The 20,561-nt window shown below is 35.6% G+C and overlaps 1 protein-coding gene across 1 annotated transcript in view; it reads left to right on the top strand.

The window, feature by feature from the left end:
- Nucleotides 1-19,624, top strand: part of LOC149259094 (uncharacterized) — a 79,445-nt gene extending 59,821 nt beyond the window's left edge. The window contains exon 5 of the mRNA XM_089374895.1: nucleotides 19,408-19,624. Coding sequence (XP_089231021.1) covers nucleotides 19,408-19,467 — 60 coding nt within the window. The 3' untranslated portion in view covers nucleotides 19,468-19,624. The remainder of the gene's footprint in view (nucleotides 1-19,407) is intronic.
- The last annotated feature ends 937 nt before the right edge of the window (nucleotides 19,625-20,561 follow it).

The raw sequence follows: 20,561 nt of genomic DNA, 5'->3' as shown, positions 1-20,561 counted from the left end.
GATATTCTTGAAATACTTGGCCCCTTTGAGTTGGTCAATAAGGTCATCAATCTACAGGATTGGATACCTATTCCTGATACTAATTTTATTTTGTGCTTGATAAGCAATGCAGAGTCTTCAGGTTCCATCCTTCTTTTGTACAAGTACAATCGGGCTCCCACAAGGTGAGGAACTTGGTCAAATGTTCCATTTTCACAACAACTTCAAGATCTGTTGCTTTATTTATTCATTTTATAGAATAGAGTGATAGTATATCAACCCATTGGTTAGAGGTGCTATGGGAGTCAAATCAATCGAATGTTTGACCTGACATTGTGAAGGTACACCTATGGGTGAGGAGAATATGTCCTTGTATTGTTCCATGATCTTATCCACCTACATTTGTTGAGCGGTGGAACCCTTCATAGGGGCCATGGATGTGGCCACGATCTTCCCCTTAATTTGAGAATGAATAAATAAATAAATAAAATCCTAGTTTGGGAGATGATCTGACTGCATTTCTTAGTAGAGATCAAAGAGATGGTAGTAAGTGGGGCTACCTATGATATCCTTTATAACTTACTACCCAAAGTAATAATAACAGTGCAAGGCTTCGACTACTACCCATCATGACACTTATATAGATATGATTAGCCTAATAATACAGCACAAACTTCAAGAGGAGAAACATCACACAATACCTCATCCATGAAGGGTTTGATGTTGTAGGGAAGATGCATGGGGGCTTCACTTGGGTAGCAATACCATACCATGTGGGTTCATATTGGGGGATATATATTAAGGAAAAGTTGACTTAATAAATTGGGGGATATATAGGGGGTAAAGGGTTTTTATGTTGGCAGGTATAAAAATGGAGCTCAAAGTTAATGAAAAAATATAAAAGGGTATAAGAAACATTAATGAAAATATGGATACCTACAATATCTAGTGAATGTAGCGGTTTTATAAATTGCGAGGGTGTATTGGGTTCATATTGGTAGGGGGTTGAATAATATTATTTTTAGAGGTATTTTCCAATATGTAGTCAAATTAGGGCTATTGTTTAGTATACCATGAACACACACGATATGTCATAGGTTCATTGAGTGAAGCCCTTGTGGGAAGATGACACTACTTGCTGACGCGAATATGTCATCTTTGGTGAAGCCACCCAATGGTGTATGTCTACGGGTGTGGTGTGGTTGTAGTCCTAGCTTCTTAATTACCTTTATTGAGATGAGGTTCTTTTGGTACTGGCATCGACAATGAACTATAGTAGCGACCCCTTCACCCACATCAGTGAGTGGATGAGATGCTCCCCTTCCTCTGGATCTTCAGGATCAACCTTCTGGATCTTAGTGGTGGCAATGATGGCACTAGGCTCTGCATCAATTATATTCTTCCCTTTATCATCCCCCTTTGTCAAGTTCTAACGTAGAGTCAGAACATGTATCTGAATCTAAAGCCTCAGCTCAGCCATCAATGACTTCTTAGCTCGACACTCACTTATGTTGTGAGTAGGGTTCTTATGTAACTCACACCACTTTCTTGTGTCATTATTTGTATTTTTGGTGTTGTTATTTGCTTTCAACTTCGGTGGGTTGTCCTGGGTAACCCCACATTAGCTCTGTCCTTTTTCTTATAGTTTGGGGGTGCCTTTCCCCTACCTCGAATTCACAAATCCAAATTATGGATTCTTTTGTTTAAATTTCTACTCGATATTAATAGTGTATCGATAGGCGAAACTAAGAGAATATACGTCTAGAAACTCCATCCCATCCTCGATGTATTTGTGTAGACAGTCGCAGGACATGAGTACTAGATTCTACTCAGAATCCTTGATATTGAACTTCTTGCAAAGGGTGCGAGAAATATTTGTGAAGACTAACACATCTTGATCCCTTCCTTGGTGTAGTGTGGTCTAGTTTATGTACTTATCTTCATATGTCCTGACAGGATAATACTATTCCTTGATGGCATCTAAGAAATAATTCCAAGTGGGTGTGGCTAAAAACAATGAGGATTCCCTCTTGTCCCTCTACTCACAGTAGGTTTCCCACCAATCCTTGACATGGGGGGAAACTTTGAGGAGTGCAAAAGTAATCTTTTCCCTATTGGAAAAATCATGAATTGAAAATATCCCTCCAATAGATTTAACTATTTATCTATGACATTTGTATCTATCTGGCCTTCAAATATGGGATTGTAAAAGTTGACTTGCACCTTAAAGGGAGTGGTACCTCCAGGGTAGTTGGATGAATATGCATCACTTGTGGGCATCTGCCGAAGGATCTAAACGAAGTCATCTATCATGTCATTCCCTTTTCACTCAAGGGATTCTTCGAGAAATATTTTGGAAGGATCCCTTGATCCCTCAACTTTCTTTTCTTCCACCATGGGAGGTCATCAGGGTAGGTGAGGTAGGTCTTACAAAGGTTCAACCATTTCAAGCCCTAACTCCTTATACCTCAACCTCATTGGGGGCACATAAAGAAAAAGAAAAAGAAAGAGATGACCACTCTGATACCACTAATACATATTTATACATGAATGAAATGAAAACCATATTTAAAAAAAACACAGAGCTACAATAAAAACATAAATTTAATTCATTAATAATAAAATAAACTAGCTTAGGAAATGGTAGCTTATCTCTGAGAAAGGATGTGGTGGCTACATGCCTCTGAACTATGATAAAATAAGGATTGTAGGCCTTTTTATTATTGAGAAACAAGGGAAAAACCCAAACATCCAAAAACCTAACCTTAGGACACGAAGCACCAAAAGCTTGTCGACCTCATTGGGATTAGTTGGTACATCAACTTCTCGGGGTTGTACCTTTGGCGTATGATCTTCATTTGATGCATACGATACCTTGTTAGAAATATCTGTTCGGGGACAACAATTTTTTACCTCAAAACTCTAATCTAGGCTATAAGTTTTCCATTTTTCCCAAAAATGTCATTTAGGGCCTCAAAACAACTCGAGAAGTTCAAGACCCAAAAAATGCCAAAAATAGTAAATTATTGTGCAATTAAGGAAATTGAAAGAAATAATGGTTGGTGTCCAAGTGTAATAGGTAGGTGGCCACAAGTATCCACCTAGATCAACAATTGTGAAAGTAGAGTTCCAAGAATTTATGAATAAAATCCTTGAAGATATTCATAATTATTCTTGTGAAATAAGTTGGGGCATTAACTAGACCAAAAGGAAAGAGTAGGCAGACATAAGTTCCCCATTTCATTAAAAAATTAGCCAAAGGATTATCCTTTTCTTATGAACAATTTATTATATACTAAATAACCATTAGGAAAGAAAAAACTTCCCTTCTTGTGATTCCCTCTAGGATTTATTCAATGAAATGTGATGGGAAGAGATGTTTTACCATTACCTAATTTGAATTTTTTATATGTTCTTAGGTTGTCATTTTTCTTATTTATAATAATGAATGGGGAGACCCAGGTTCTATCTTATATTAGGCATATTTCAAACACATCCAACATTTTGTAGATTTTACTTATACCTTTGGTTTACTCTTGGGTTAATACAACATGGCCTCTGTTGCACTATCTTAACACTACATGGGAATTCATTTCTTAACTCGTTGAATTATTTAATATGCCTTTCAAATCACTAGAGCTAAACAAAATGCATTATAAATGTCCCAAAAGAGAGTGATAAGTTTTAGCATTGTGTTGTCATCCCAATAATCAATAATCTCCAAGAACTTCAAATCATTCCCTTATTTTCCAATGTCAATCTTCTTCAATAGCCCACCCATGCCTTCTATAAATTGATTTTTGGTTGTCTCCTTCAATATTTATCCATCCCAAAAAAACTTTATTAATTTAGCTATTTGAGATAGATTGTTAATCCAATGCTGTGATACTAAATGCCATTTTCTCACTATCCATTGATGTACATTGCTAGGAAAAATGTTGTGTTTTTACAAAAACTTATAAAAATGTGGAATTATCATGGACATGTCCTTTGCTTAAATCAATTATGAATTTCCTCCAAATCATATTCCAATCGTTTGCTTCATACTTAATTTACTTATGGAAACACCATTTGTTTTGATTCAGTTATGGAAATCTAGGCAATCTAACTACTTCTTTGAAGAAAACATTTGCAATTTTAATTGCATAACTTGTCTTTCTATAAGGTATAAAGTGTGTCATCTGAAAATTTATCATCAACAACATAGATTATGTCATTACTTCTTTTAATTTTTGAAAATCCTAGCACAATCCATACTTATAAAGCCCATGGTCTATTTGGAATTGGAAATTCTTGATATAATGCAACATTCTGACTCCTTCCATATGCATATTGACATATTTTACATCTCTCAACAAATATTTTGATGTTTGTCTGCATACCTAGACAAAATAATAATGCATGTAATGGTGCACAAGTTTTATCTTATCCAAAATTCCCTACTAATCCTCCATGATGCTTTTATTTAAAAAAAATATCTCATTAAACATTTTGGAATGCATAATTGATTTTCTTTGAATAACGATCCTTCTTTTATCATATAATATAGTATTGGGGTTATGTCTTAGTAGGTTTTCACAATATGTACAGGCTTCCTTAAATTCTACATCATATTTATATGTATTTCTAATAATCAAACCCTAAAACATTCACTTGGAACTCATGTAGAAGCCGATTAACTCTACTCAATGCACCTGTTACCTTAATTCATTTATCACTTATATGTTTGATAAAAAATGTAATGTTTTGCAAAATCTAAATCCATTTAACATACCTCTCATTCAATTTATTTTGGATATTGATAAACTGTAAATCATGATTATGAGTATAAAAAAATATTTCTTTAGGCATAGTGTAGTGTCTCCATTTATTTAGTGTTTGAATATAAAAATAAAATTGTTATGAAACCAAATCATAAAACAAAATGAAAGATAGATCAATGACTTAAAAGTTATACTCTTCTAGAGGAAAACCTCCCTTACATTACATAAATAAAAGATTCTTGGATGATACAAATGATAAGACCTCCTTGTCATATATTAGAGTCTAAGGGGTCACAATATAGTCGGATCCTACATAACGAAAACAATGTAATAACAATAGTGGGATTATATGGGGCACATCAATAACAATATAGGTGATACATGGGAACAACAATAACAATAGGGGGATACACTAACGATAATAATAAGGGGACTAAACTAGTATTATAGGAACCTAACATGCCCCTCTCGTTCAAAAAAGTGTTTTCATCAACGCTTGAGTAGTTCCATATGCTTTTGTATAAAACTCTCATCCTCCCATGTGGAATCTTTAGCAGGTAAGTTCTTCCACTTAATGACATACTCTAAAATCAATCGATTCCATACTTCTCGAGTTCTTATTTTCGTGACTACTTTAGCCTCAAATATTATTTTTCCTTCTTCGTCAAGTTCTAGAAACACTGTTTTAATTGGGAGCTTATCACCGATAACCTTATTTAAGCATGAAACATGGAAAACTAGGTGTACTCGGTAAGATGTAGAAAACTCCAATTTTTATGCCATAGTACTAATATCGTTCAACACCTTGTAAGGACTGTAGTACTTGGGTGGTAATTTATTATCCCTCTTAGCTTGCTTGAGTGACATTTATTTGTATGGTTGTAGCTATAAAAATACCCACTCGCCTACGTAAAAAATTCTTTCACTGTAATGTTGATCTGCCTATTATTTCATTTGATTTTGCGCTAGAGTGAGGAAATCCTTTAAGAGTTGGAGAACTTCAATTGCTGATGATCAATGTGATCTTCCATTGCTTGAACCTTAGAATTTTTTCTTAAAGATGATGTGATGGATGGTGGATGATATCCATAAAGTGTCATAAATGGGGTCACTTTTGCTACATTATGAAAGGAAGTGTTGTAATTCAGATAAAGGTAACCACTTAACCCAATGTGTTTGTTTATCAAATACAAAGCAACAAAGATATCCTTCCAAACAATTTTTCACTATCTCACTTTACTTGTCAGATTCGGCATGAGAAGATGAGCAATGAGCTAATTGAGTACCAAGACAAGAAAATAATTTGGTCCAAAAATTTCCAATGAAAATGGGATATTTGTCACTTACAATAATCTTTGGGTTTCCATGTAGATTTTGAGTTGTTTCTATAATAACTTATCAAACCATGGAATTTTATTACCTCATAAAAACTCCCTAGTGTAGGCCAGTTGACTATGGCCTTGATTTTCTCATGAACCATTTTCAAGCCATCCTTCAATACAATAAAACCCAAGTAAACTAATTTTGTCTTCATGAAACTACATGTATTCAAATTAATTAGTAAGTTCATCTTGCTGCAATTTTCTTAGAACCAACCTAAGATGCCTCAAATATTATTTTGATTGACTATAAATTAAGATGCTATCAAGATAAACAATAACAAATTTAATGGCAAATTCTTTAAAGAATTAATCAATCTATCTCATGAAACTACTAGGAGCATTTTTTAGTCCAAAAGGCAACACCAACCATTTATACAATCATTATTGGATTTGAAAGTTGTTTTCCATTCATCTCCTTCATTAATTTATATTTGATGATATCTCCTTTTCAATTCTATTTTTGAGAAGTATTTAAGATGAATTAAACAATCTGGTAAATAATAAACGTGAGGAAATGGGAATCTTTACCTTATTATAATTTTATTTATAGATATGGAGTTGATGCACATTCTCCATCGTCCATATTTACTTGGAGTTAATACCATGGGAACAACACTTTGCATCTAATTTTCAATATCCTCATTCTCCTTTAGAGCCATATTATATAAGTTTCTTTATTTGGAAGACTAGTAATCAAAATCATTTCTTTGTCATTGTTTATACTCCTTATGGGAGATAATTCATTTAGTAAATAATCAACTACAATATAAAGAAAAGCATCCAATGAATTTTGAACTTCTTCAAGCAAATTATTCAAAATAGTAGCTATGAGAATTACCTTGGGCTTACTAACCAAGGAAAATTTACCTCCTCTTGTTTGATTTATTAAAACCTCCTTTCCATTAAGTAGCAAAACCTTAGAATTTCTTTTCATCGATACATTTTGTCTTTCAATGGAAATAGTGTATGCTTTTATCCATCTTTTTCAAAAGTGTAGGTGTTGCTCCTTGCATTATGCATTTCCTTTTTGTCATGTCTCCAAGACCTACGTAATAAAACCTAACACACATTGATGGGCATAGCATCATAGAGCACCTTATCCTTGTAGCATTTGATTTGAAACACCACTTCACATTGTTTTTTGACCAATATCTAATATCCCTTTTATAACTATGATACTATGCAGGCAGTAGGGTGCATTGTTTTCTCTAGTCCTAACTTCTCCACCATTTCTATAGATACCAAATAGTTAGTGGCCCCAGTATCAATATAAAATTTACAACATGTACCTTTTGATTTGAAAATATTTCTAAACTATGTTTTTCTTTGTGGAAGTTCCTTCACTTCCTTTGTTGGTTTCAAAAATACACTCTTCATCGTTAAACATTCTCCAGTTTCTAGTGCATTCTCATGAATAGATATTTTCACACTTTTTTCTCTAAGTTTATAATTGTGTATGATTCCTTTATTTATAAAGTAATTCTCTTGACATTCATTATATTTGTGGTTGTTTTTGTTGCATGTGTAAAATTTAAAAACAAAATATATTCATCTACCTCTTTGATATGGTCTTCTTTCTTTGAATATTGTCTTCTTGATGACTGTTCTTATCGATAGGAAGTACTATCTTCGTCATTTTGAATTGAAAATATTACTCGACCACTTGATTGTCGTTTTCTTAATGAACCTATGCTTTGACTCCTTCCTCTATAGATTTTTTCCTTTTGAGTTTCTCTTCCACCTTGAGAGCTACTTGGTATGCTTCTTTATAGTGCTTGGAGACAAAATAGTTGACCCATACTGAATTTGATAGCTCAAACAATTAATATATCTCCCTACCATTTTAATATCTTCTTCTACACGACCAATCATAATTCTTATTTGATAAAATTATTCTTTATATTCTTTCACAAAGATAAATCTTTGCTTGAGATTTTTCATTTCTCTAAAAATCTTTAATTGATAATCTCTAGGTATTAACTTACCCCTCAGTTGACGGGGATGGCGGAGGAGGGCTTCGAAGGTGGAACCCTAGGCCCTAGGCCTAGGTGAGACAGGCTATGCAGTGGTCACGCAGGTACGGGGCCTGCAGTGCTGGCAGCTGCACAGGACGACGTCAAGCACGGCGGGTCAAAGGTCTCGAGCAGCAGTTTCATTACGGTTTCCGGCGGGTGGTTTACTGTTTAGAGGAAGGCAGGGAAGGTCGTTTTAGTGAACTTTGTTACCCGTGAAACCCTTGGCATTTCAACCCCGTTTGAACTGTGCTTTCGTTTTCACTGCTCGCGAGTAGGCGGTTTCAGCGGCTGCTGTGGGAAACGGTTGCAAGTGCTATTTTGGGGGTTTTTACCTTTTTACAATGGTTATTTCTGGTGAGTCGGTGGATTTGGACCCAACTCCCGAAGACCTGCTCACGGTTTGGGGGAAGGAGGTTAACGCTCAGACTTTGAGAGAGTTGTTGGGGAAGACGGAAGGGCACGGAGCTGTCAAGGCAAGGGGGGCGGCCTCTAGAGCGCAGAGTTACGTGAAAGTGTTGCTGGAGGAGAGCAGAGATTTATCCGGAAATTAGGGTTTACCTGGTCAAGAGGCTGTGGGTGAATTTCTGGGTTATGCTCAGAATCGTCGAGGAAGTAAGGCTTTGGTAGACACATCTGGTAAGCCGCTTTCACCTTCCAGAATCCCATATTCATCAGGAGGCTTAGAGGATATTATAAATTCTGCGCAGAAGGTGGGGGTTTGGAGGTCAGTAGGAGGCCTGAAACCTCCTCGTAGAGAGGATGGAAGAAATTGTAATTCGGCGCCGGTTAGCAGGAGCCTCTTTCCCAAGTTTCTCCCTGAGCGGATCTCTGGAGTAGGAGGGTTCGTCGTGGGTCTAGAAGGGAAGCAAGGATTTGGGGTGAATAGTGAAAGGGCCGAGAACCTTTTCGATTTCGAGCAGAAGGGTAAGTCGGCTGAAGGGTTGGCCGATCCTTTGTCTGGTACAGCAGAAGCAGATATTGGAACGAGGGGGCGACATGAAACCCAAGCTCAGAATCCGGGGGAACAGGCGGATGAATCGGAATTAAGGAGAGCGGGATTAAAGAGGAAAAAATCAAAACCTCTGAAGACGAAGAGTTTTGCAAAGTTAATACTGGGTATGGATGTTCAGGTCGAAGACGTTCTCGACGTGGCCGAAGTGACGCTGGTAGGTAGAGTCAGAGGCAGACCAGTATCGGGGAAAGCTCTTCGAATGTGGGCAGAGAAGTTATGGGCTGGAACCCCTGCATCATCTTTCAAATCAAATGTGCTCGTAAGAGGTTGGTTTATGGTAAGTTTTGACAGCAATGAAGCTCTGGAGTGGGTGGAAGGGCAGAATTGGGCTTTTGGAAGCCGGCCGATTTTCTTCAAGAGGTGGACGCCACTCTTCGATGCTGAAACTGAGAAGGTGGATGAATTCCCTGTGTGGGTTAGGGCCCCGAGTTTACCACCTTTTTTATGGGCGGATTCAGTGTTCAAGTCGATAGGGGACCTGCTGGGGACGTATCTAGATGCAGATAGATCTTATCTGCACACTTTCGAGAAAGGGGTGGCAAGAATACTGGTGCGGCTTAACCCGAAAGAGGGACTTGCAAAATCCATCACACTGGTCTACAAAGAGTTCGAAATTGAACAGAAGCTGGACTACGAGCTCCTCCCATTTCGATGCCATCGCTGTCATGAATATGGGCATCTGGCGCGGGATTGTCCCCTGGGAAGACGAAAGAGGAGGACGCAAAAGGATGACGAGGAATGGATGGAGTTTGTGAAAAATGCTGAATATAAGGCGGATGGGAAGACCGGCGGAGATGAGGTAGCAGAAGTAATGGCAACTCGGGACGAGGATGAGCTCCCAAAGGACGAAGACGTTCAAATCCGTCCCTCAGAGGATCAGCCGTTGAGGGACGCTTCTGGTACAGCTCAGGATGCCGTCGGCGGAGACGAACATCCGGGTATGCAGCCCTCTTCGCCCCTTTCTGACTTTAATGTAGTTAAAATGGGTGAGGGATTATCTAAAGGAACAAAAAAAAATGATGATGATCTGAATAATATTGAAACCCTATCTGAAGCTCTCCCATCCCTAAATCTGAACTGTGAGAATTTTCCCCCTCTGAGTATTGGTGCTGGGTCTTCAAACGGTCGTCATTATAATTTGAGATCTTTAACCAAGAAATCCAGTGTTTCTTCTGAGCTCTTGGATCCCGTAGGAGGCCTAGGGGCTGAGACATCCAAAAGTGGATTAAAAAAGGGGAGGGGGCGGAAATCTTTGTTTTCAAAATCCCAAGCAAAAGCTATTTTTGATGTGGCAGATGGTAAGCAGATGACTATTCCTGGGGCGCTTAGAGCAGTCAAACCCCCTGATACGGGTTTAAAATGATTTGCCTCTCCTGGAATTGTAGAGGGTTAGCTAGTAAGCCTAAAAAACTAGCCCTAAAGGACCTTATTTCTCGCAGTAATCCTGATATTGTTTTCCTTCAGGAGACCCTTGGTAAGAGTCAGGATGTAGAAACGGCTCTTAACTCTCTGCTCCCGGGATGGAATTTTTTAGCTGTAGATGCCTCAGGCCATTCGGGAGGTTTGGCAATTGGATTAAAAGTAGGAAAACTGAAGGTTCAGAGTACGTGGGGATTACATAATGTTATGGGAATGGAGGTGAGGTCTCCTGATTTTGATTTTCCCCTGTTCATTGTAAATATTTATGGCCCTTGTCAGGGAAGGGTAATTTTTTGGAACGATCTCCTCTCCAAGAGTTTGATGAAAGCTGGAAACCTTATTATAGGGGGTGATCTCAATTTTTCTATGGGTCTCTCTGAAGCCTGGGGTCCGGTGGCGAGGGAAGATCCCCTCTCAGATTTCTTTGCAAATGTACTTCAGAATCACAAGCTGATTGATGTAAATCTTTTGAAAGCAAAACCCACTTGGAGAAATCGAAGGACAGGAGAAGAAAGGATAGCTAAAAGATTGGACCGGTTCCTGATTAGTGAAAGCCTGGCTTCAAGGATTCCATGCTTTCGCCAATGGGTAGGGGAAGGGGGAAATTCGGACCATTTTCCCATCTTATTAGAACTCTCAAAATCCCCGTTGAAACCGGCAGCACCTTTCAAGTTCAATCCATCGTGGCTACAAGAGGAGTCTTTTATAAAGCTTTTTAATGAAACTTGGAGACACCCGGATCCGGGGTATATGGGGAGCCGAGCGGGGTTTTTTATGGAAAACCTAAAGAGACTAAAAAGAGCTTCCATTGAATGGGCCTCTGAAAGAAGAAGGAAACAAGTGGAAGAACTTGAATCTATCGATGAGGCTCTTGGGATCCTTGAAGACCCAGCATCTGATGCATATGCATGCATCGAATCAAAAGACAAAATTCTGGACCTTGAAAAGAAGAAAGCAAAGATTTTACTAGATAGAGAAGAAGAGTGGAGAATGAAAAGCAGAGCTATCTGGTTGAAAGCAGGAGATGAGAATACAAAGTTCTTCCACAATTATGCAAAAGGCAGAAGGATCGCGAATACAATCTGGAGGCTGAAGGACTCGGATGGAAGAGTGGCTTCCTCTTTTGAAGATTTGTCTGATATGGGGAAGAAGCATTTTCAGTCTCTTTTTGCTGACCCCGGTGGGATCTCTTTGCCGGAGATTATTCGAACTGCTCAGGCTTTCCCTCGTTTTGTGGAGGAGGAGGAGGCGGAAGACCTCTTCAGAGAAGTTACTAAGGAGGAAGTGGAAGGCGTTATAAAATCTATGGCAAAAGATAAAAGTCCAGGACCTGATGGCTGGACTATAGAGCTATTTTCCCATTTTTTTGAATCTTTAGGTTCTGAGCTGGCCGAGGTGGTGGAGGAATCTAGGACAAAAGGAGAAATTTATGGCCCATTTAATGCCACTTTCATTGCCCTGATTCCTAAAAAAGAAGATCCAGAAACTTTTGAAGATTTTAGACCGATCTCATTGTGCAACACCATTTACAAGATTATTGCAAAGGTCATTGCAATTCGTCTGAAACCAAGCTTATCACGGTGTATTTCATCGGAACAATTTGGTTTCTTGGATGGGAGACAAATTCATGAAGCTATTGGTGTGGCACAAGAAACAATTCACAGTCTAAGACAGGCAAATAAGAAGGGGGCAGTTCTCAAAATTGACTTATCCAAAGCTTATGACCGGGTCAGTTGGACCTATATAAAGATGCTCTTGACACATCTGGGTTTCCAGGTAGGTTTTATTAAATGGATTATGGGATGCATCTCTAATGTGAATTTTTCCGTTTTGATAAACGGCGCAGCCTCTCATTTCTTCAAAAGTCAAAGAGGTCTTCGCCAGGGGTGTCCCCTTTCGCCTTTGCTCTTCCTCCTAGCAGCTGAGGGCTTAAGCAGGCTTATTCAAAAGGCAAAGCGCTCAGGTTTGGTTAAAGGTTTGGAAGTGGCTATTAATCTCTTTATCACTCATCTGCTCTTTGTAGATGACATTCTGCTTTTTATTAATGGAAATATTGATGAAATTGTTGAAATAAAGCTCATCCTAGATCAATTTCTGAAAGCAACAGGTCTCCAAATAAATGAAAGGAAATCTCAGCTAATTTTTGAAGGCTTCAGTAGACTTGAGGAGGTTTCAATTGTTGCTCAGCTGCCCTTTCGATCCTGTAGTATGGAGCATACCTTCAAATATCTTGGTTTTTGGCTTAAACCATGCTCTTATAAGAAACAGGACTGGAAGTGGTTGATAGCGAAGATTGAACAGAAAATAGCGCACTGGAGTTTCAAGTGGCTGTCCAGGGCAGATAGATTGACTTTGATTAATTCAGTTTTGCAGGCTATGCCGGTGTTCTGGGCAGCCTTGACCTGGATTCCAAAATGTACATTGCACAAAATAAGACAGATATGCAGCAGATTTCTTTGGTCGGGATCAAAGGAGGACTCCGTTCTTCCATGGGTGGCTTGGGACAAAATTGCAAGGCCAAAAGACTGGGGGGGTTGGGGTTTAAAAATTCTCACTGATTTTAGCAACGCTCTTGCGGCAAAGTCAGGTTGGAGTATTATCACTAAGGAAAACCTCTGGACAAGAGTGATCAGAAGGAAGTACATTGACCCTACCCCCCTAGAAGACTGGATCAGATCTCCCCTCAAAAAAGGGAGGAATTGCTCAGTGATATGGAAAGCCACTACAGAAGCTTTCAAGATCATTGAACAAGGTCTGGCATGGAGAGTTGGGAATGGTGAAAATGTGAGAATTGGCAGGGATCCATGGGTAGGATGTAGTGAAGATTTCGCACTGCCTCCAGATATGCTCTTACATTTGGAAGACTTAGGACTCAGAAGCTTATGGCAAATTGCTTGTATGGAGCGAACCTCCATTTGGGGTCAAGCTTGGAAGACAGAAGCGGAACTTGGGATAAATATCAGGTGGAGAGAGGATTGGCAAAGATTTACTCAAGAGCTAAAAAGATCAAATGTTAGACTACTAGACAGGCCTGACTCTCTAATATGGGCACATGCGGATTCTGGAATCTATTCCCCCAAGGCTGGGTATACTTTCCTAATGAAAAATAAAGGTTGGGCCCCACCGGTTTGGTGGTCGAAACCTCTGTTCAAGCTAAAGTGCCCAAAAAAAGCTCGAAATATTTATTAACTCCTTAAAGGGTTACAAATATGAAAGATTAAATATTGGATAAACTCCAATGCTTTTGGGTAGTTCTATTTCATAAGAACTTGAGGAGAATTTTCTCATAACATTGCATGGCCCAATATGTTCAAGTTTCAATTTATTATACTCCCCTTTAGGAAATATCTATTTTCAAAGTTGTTCCATAACAAAATCCCCTACTTGAAAATGTAGTTTGTTTGTTTTTTGAGTCTCCCCTTTGTTTGTACTTGCTACTACTTTCTTATAATTATTTCCTAACTATAAGTTCTACCTACTAACTACAAAATATCCACCATCATCACTTCTTAACTCTGGTTTCAAAATATTCCCTAACTCATAAATTCCCCTCGGTGCATTCCATACAAATTTTGAAATGGACTTAATCCTATATTTCATTTAGGTGAGTCACTATGTACAAAATTTACCTGATCAAGTACCTGATCCCACTATTTAGGATGTTCGCTTATGAAACTTCTCAAGATATTTCCTTGAATTATATTTACTAACTTTATTTTCTCGTTAGGTTAAGGATGGTATGATGAACAATAGTTGAAGTTTGTTCCTAATTTTTCTATAAATTCCCAAAATATTGCCCACAAATTTGGTATCTCTATTAGAAGTAATACTTCATGGAAATCCCCACGGGGTTTTGGATTGACGGTGAATGGGCGTGCTGTTAAGACACTCCTTGCGATAGGTCACCGATTCAAATCCCTCGTGGGTACTTAGGTTAGTCTTAACTAGAAGAAAAAAAAAATACTTCATGGAAATCTAGGCAATCTAACTACTTCTTTGAAGAAAACATTTGCAATTTTAATTGCATAACTTGTCTTTCTATAAGGTATAAAGTGTGTCATCTGAAAATTTATCATCAACAACATAGATTATGTCATTACTTCTTTTAATTTTTGAAAATCCTAGCACAATCCATACTTATAAAGCCCATGGTCTATTTGGAATTGGAAATTCTTGATATAATGCAACATTCTGACTCCTTCCATATGCATATTGACATATTTTACATCTCTCAACAAATATTTTGATGTTTGTCTGCATACCTAGACAAAATAATAATGCATGTAATGGTGCACAAGTTTTATCTTATCCAAAATTCCCTACTAATCCTCCATGATGCTTTTATTTAAAAAAAATATCTCATTAAACATTTTGGAATGCATAATTGATTTTCTTTGAATAACGATCCTTCTTTTATCATATAATATAGTATTGGGGTTATGTCTTAGTAGGTTTTCACAATATGTACAGGCTTCCTTAAATTCTACATCATATTTATATGTATTTCTAATAATCAAACCCTAAAACATTCACTTGGAACTCATGTAGAAGCCGATTAACTCTACTCAATGCACCTGTTACCTTAATTCATTTATCACTTATATGTTTGATAAAAAATGTAATGTTTTGCAAAATCTAAATCCATTTAACATACCTCTCATTCAATTTATTTTGGATATTGATAAATTGTAAATCATGATTATGAGTATAAAAAAATATTTCTTTAGGCATAGTGTAGTGTCTCCATTTATTTAGTGTTTGAATATAAAAATAAAATTGTTATGAAACCAAATCATAAAACAAAATGAAAGATAGATCAATGACTTAAAAGTTATACTCTTCTAGAGGAAAACCTCCCTTACATTACATAAATAAAAGATTCTTGGATGATACAAATGATAAGACCTCCTTGTCATATATTAGAGTCTAAGGGGTCACAATATAGTCGGATCCTACATAACGAAAACAATGTAATAACAATAGTGGGATTATATGGGGCACATCAATAACAATATAGGTGATACATGGGAACAACAATAACAATAGGGGGATACACTAACGATAATAATAAGGGGACTAAACTAGTATTATAGGAACCTAACATGCCCCTCTCGTTCAAAAAAGTGTTTTCATCAACGCTTGAGTAGTTCCATATGCTTTTGTATAAAACTCTCATCCTCCCATGTGGAATCTTTAGCAGGTAAGTTCTTCCACTTAATGACATACTCTAAAATCAATCGATTCCATACTTCTCGAGTTCTTATTTTCGTGACTACTTTAGCCTCAAATATTATTTTTCCTTCTTCGTCAAGTTCTAGAAACACTGTTTTAATTGGGAGCTTATCACCGATAACCTTATTTAAGCATGAAACATGGAAAACTAGGTGTACTCGGTAAGATGTAGAAAACTCCAATTTTTATGCCATAGTACTAATATCGTTCAACACCTTGTAAGGACTGTAGTACTTGGGTGGTAATTTATTATCCCTCTTAGCTTGCTTGAGTGACATTTATTTGTATGGTTGTAGCTATAAAAATACCCACTCGCCTACGTAAAAAATTCTTTCACTGTAATGTTGATCTGCCTATTATTTCATTTGATTTTGCGCTAGAGTGAGGAAATCCTTTAGGAGTTGGAGAACTTCAATTGCTGATGATCAATGTGATCTTCCATTGCTTGAACCTTAGAATTTTTTCGTAAAGATGATGTGATGGATGGTGGATGATATCCATAAAGTGTCATAAATGGGGTCACTTTTGCTACATTATGAAAGGAAGTGTTGTAATTCAGATAAAGGTAACCACTTAACCCAATGTGTTTGTTTATCAAATACAAAGCAACAAAGATATCCTTCCAAACAATTTTTCACTATCTCACTTTACTTGTCAGATTCGGCATGAGAAGATGAGCAATGAGCTAATTGAGTACCAAGACAAGAAAATAATTTGGTCCAAAAATTTCCAATGAAAATGGGATATTTGTCACTTACAATAATCTTTGGGTTTCCATGTAGCTTTTGAGTTGTTTCTATAATAACTTATCAAACCATGGAATTTTATTACCTCATAAAAACTCCCTAGTGTAGGCCAGTTGACTATGGCCTTGATTTTCTCATGAACCATTTTCAAGCCATCCTTCAATACAATAAAACCCAAGTAAACTAATTTTGTCTTCATGAAACTACATGTATTCAAATTAATTAGTAAGTTCATCTTGCTGCAATTTTCTTAGAACCAACCTAAGATGCCTCAAATATTATTTTGATTGACTATAAATTAAGATGCTATCAAGATAAACAATAACAAATTTAATGGCGAATTCTTTAAAGAATTAATCAATCTATCTCATGAAACTACTAGGAGCATTTTTTAGTCCAAGAGGCAACACCAACCATTTATACAATCATTATTGGATTTGAAAGTTGTTTTCCATTCATCTCCTTCATTAATTTATATTTGATGATATCTCCTTTTCAATTCTATTTTTGAGAAGTATTTAAGATGAATTAAACAATCTGGTAAATAATAAACGTGAGGAAATGGGAATCTTTACCTTATTATAATTTTATTTATAGATATGGAGTTGATGCACATTCTCCATCGTCCATATTTACTTGGAGTTAATACCATGGGAACAACACTTTGCATCTAATTTTCAATATCCTCATTCTCCTTTAGAGCCATATTATATAAGTTTCTTTATTTGGAAGACTAGTAATCAAAATCATTTCTTTGTCATTGTTTATACTCCTTATGGGAGATAATTCATTTAGTAAATAATCAACTACAATATAAAGAAAAGCATCCAATGAATTTTGAACTTCTTCAAGCAAATTATTCAAAATAGTAGCTATGAGAATTACCTTGGGCTTACTAACCAAGGAAAATTTACCTCCTCTTGTTTGATTTATTAAAACCTCCTTTCCATTAAGTAGCAAAACCTTAGAATTTCTTTTCATCGATACATTTTGTCTTTCAATGGAAATAGTGTATGCTTTTATCCATCTTTTTCAAAAGTGTAGGTGTTGCTCCTTGCATTATGCATTTCCTTTCTGTCATGTCTCCAAGACCTACGTAATAAAACCTAACACACATTGATGGGCATAACATCATAGAGCACCTTATCCTTGTAGCATTTGATTTGAAACACCACTTCACATTGGTTTTTGACCAATATCTAATATCCCTTTTATAACTATGATACTATGCAGGTAGTAGGGTGCATTGTTTTCTCTAGTCCTAACTTCTCCACCATTTCTATAGATACCAAATAGTTAGTGGCCCCAGTATCAATAAAAAATTTACAACATGTACCTTTTGATTTGAAAATATTTCTAAACTATGTTTTTCTTTGTGGAAGTTCCTTCACTTCCTTTGTTGGTTTCAACAATACACTCTTCATCGTTAAACATTCTCCAGTTTCTAGTGCATTCTCATGAATAGATGATTTCACACTTTTTTCTCTAAGTTTATAATTGTGTATGATTCCTTTATTTATAAAGTAATTCTCTTGACATTCATTATATTTGTGGTTGTTTTTGTTGCATGTGTAAAATTTAAAAACAAAATATATTCATCTACCTCTTTGATATGGTCTTCTTTCTCTGAATATTGTCTTCTTGATGACTGTTCTTATCGATAGGAAGTACTATCTTCGTCATTTTGAATTGAAAATATTACTCGACCACTTGATTGTCGTTTTCTTAATGAACCTATGCTTTGACTCCTTCCTCTATAGATTTTTTCCTTTTGAGTTTCTCTTCCACCTTGAGAGCTACTTGGTATGCTTCTTTATAGTGCTTGGAGACAAAATAGTTGACCCATACTGAATTTGATAGCTCAAACAATTAATATATCTCCCTACCATTTTAATATCTTCTTCTACACGACCAATCATAATTCTTATTTGATAAAATTATTCTTTATATTCTTTCACAAAGATAAATCTTTGCTTGAGATTTTTCATTTCTCTAAAAATCTTTAATTGATAATCTCTAGGTATTAACTTACCCCTCAGTTTCGACACCATTTAATCCCAGTTGGTAATATTTTTCTTGCCTTTACTCTTCTACTCTACTTGCATGTTGTCCCACCATAATGCGACAAGCACTTTCATCATGGTCTATGCATGTTTCACTTTCTTCTCATAAGCTACATTCTCATAGTCAAAATATGCATCCATGGCATTAATCCAATCCATAAACTCTTCAAAATTTAAGTTGTCTTTGTACAAATGCACTTCCAATCTTGTTTCGGTGCTCAATCCCACAATTATCTTGATCATTTTTTTTTCTAAGTATAAGTAGGCCCAATAGTAATTAATATTCTCTATAGATAAATATATATTAAATAGAAAGTTATGTAAAGTTTTATAAAAATGTGTGGTTGTATTTAAAACATCAATTTTGAAAATTACCTCCTTTAAAAGAAAAATGAATAATTCTCTATTTTCTATTATCATAAAGATCTTTCTAATAACTTATGTATCCCATTTTTTGTGTTCTAAAATTTTACAAATTACATTACAAATAATAATATTAATTTACACAATAAAAACATTTCTACATCCAAAAAAACTGCTTATACATTTAGATTGTTTTCTTATTCTAATATGTATAATTGAAATTTATATCATTAAATGTGTTAAAACTTTGAAGTTTCTACTAATAAAACATAGAAAAAGGCACATAAGACTTTCACTTTATGATCAAATGCTATGATTTGGTAGTGTACCAATTTGAATCATTTTATAATTTTCAATTAACTTCTTATTCACCATCACACAATGTCGTCGAGCTGTAAACTAAAATTATGTGAATGTGTTTGTTATGGTGCAGGCTACGCTCACTTTGAAGGACTTATTCTTCTCTATAAACCTAGAGATACAGACAAGATGATTGCTCAATTCAATGTAGTTTGAGCACTTGGGGATGCTTACTATTAGTCACGCAGTTATAATTCTATGATAATGTCAGTATTTAAAAAAACAATTATAACAAAATAATCAATTTACATTTTGGTTTTATTTATTTATATGGAATATTATAATATTTATTTCCACTGTACATGTTAAACATTTTATGTAAAATTATGGAGTTTAAAGAATTATTATAGCTTTTGTACTACAATGTTTAAGGTTAAATAAATGCATTAAGAATGTACTACTAGATTTTTTAATTTAATTTTCGCGGGTTATTTAGAGGCATTTTAAAAATTAAAGTTATATATCAAAAATATGGATAAGTAGTTATTGTTATATTATTCATATTAAAATGGTGAGATGTTTAAAACAACAAAATGTAATTCTTACCTAAAGTTTATTATTTATTTATCTTTTATATATAATATCATATTATTTTATTAAATATTTGGATTTTAAATTTAATTTGATTAATTAAATTAACATAATATTATTATTTCAATTAATTAAAATAACTTTATGTTATATTAAATTTAAATTACAAAATTGAAAGAGTAGTTATGTTAAATTTTATATTTTATTTTTAACTAGATAATTTATATTTTAATATGAAAATTGTTATGACAAAATGTAGGTAGTCAAGTATTATATAATTGATGTTATTTAGTAAAATTGTTGATGTTATGATGGATGAATAACAATATAAGGGAATTTTTTCATAAGAAAAAGTTTTGATTTTTATTGAGATAAAATATATTGTTAGATTCCCATGATATTCATAAGTGTTTTTTTTTTTTTTTATATGACACCATTTTTAAGTGTGTCCATGACTTGCGAGACTAGTCTATGGTCTAAGAAATGACAACCCAAGGGCATCTAAGTTACAAAAAACCCCAACTTGAACCACACCAATTTTTAACATGGAATTGTTTTTAGGTATCACCTCCTTACAACCTTAAAGTTTCAAACTCGGGTTGCATAGAAAATGTGGCCCTTCAAAATCAACCACACTAGCGCCACTTAACCCTTTACATGGCATTTTTGTGTCCAATCCATCATCATTTAATAATT

The sequence above is a fragment of the Pinus tabuliformis genome, chromosome 6 (assembly GCF_031772625.1).
Source record: "Pinus tabuliformis cultivar Carrire ecotype Pingquan chromosome 6, CPIR1, whole genome shotgun sequence".
In the NCBI taxonomy this organism is placed as follows: Eukaryota; Viridiplantae; Streptophyta; class Pinopsida; order Pinales; family Pinaceae; genus Pinus; species Pinus tabuliformis.
The sequence above is the reverse complement of the archived record's forward strand: the minus strand, read 5'-3'. Positions and strand labels throughout refer to the sequence as shown.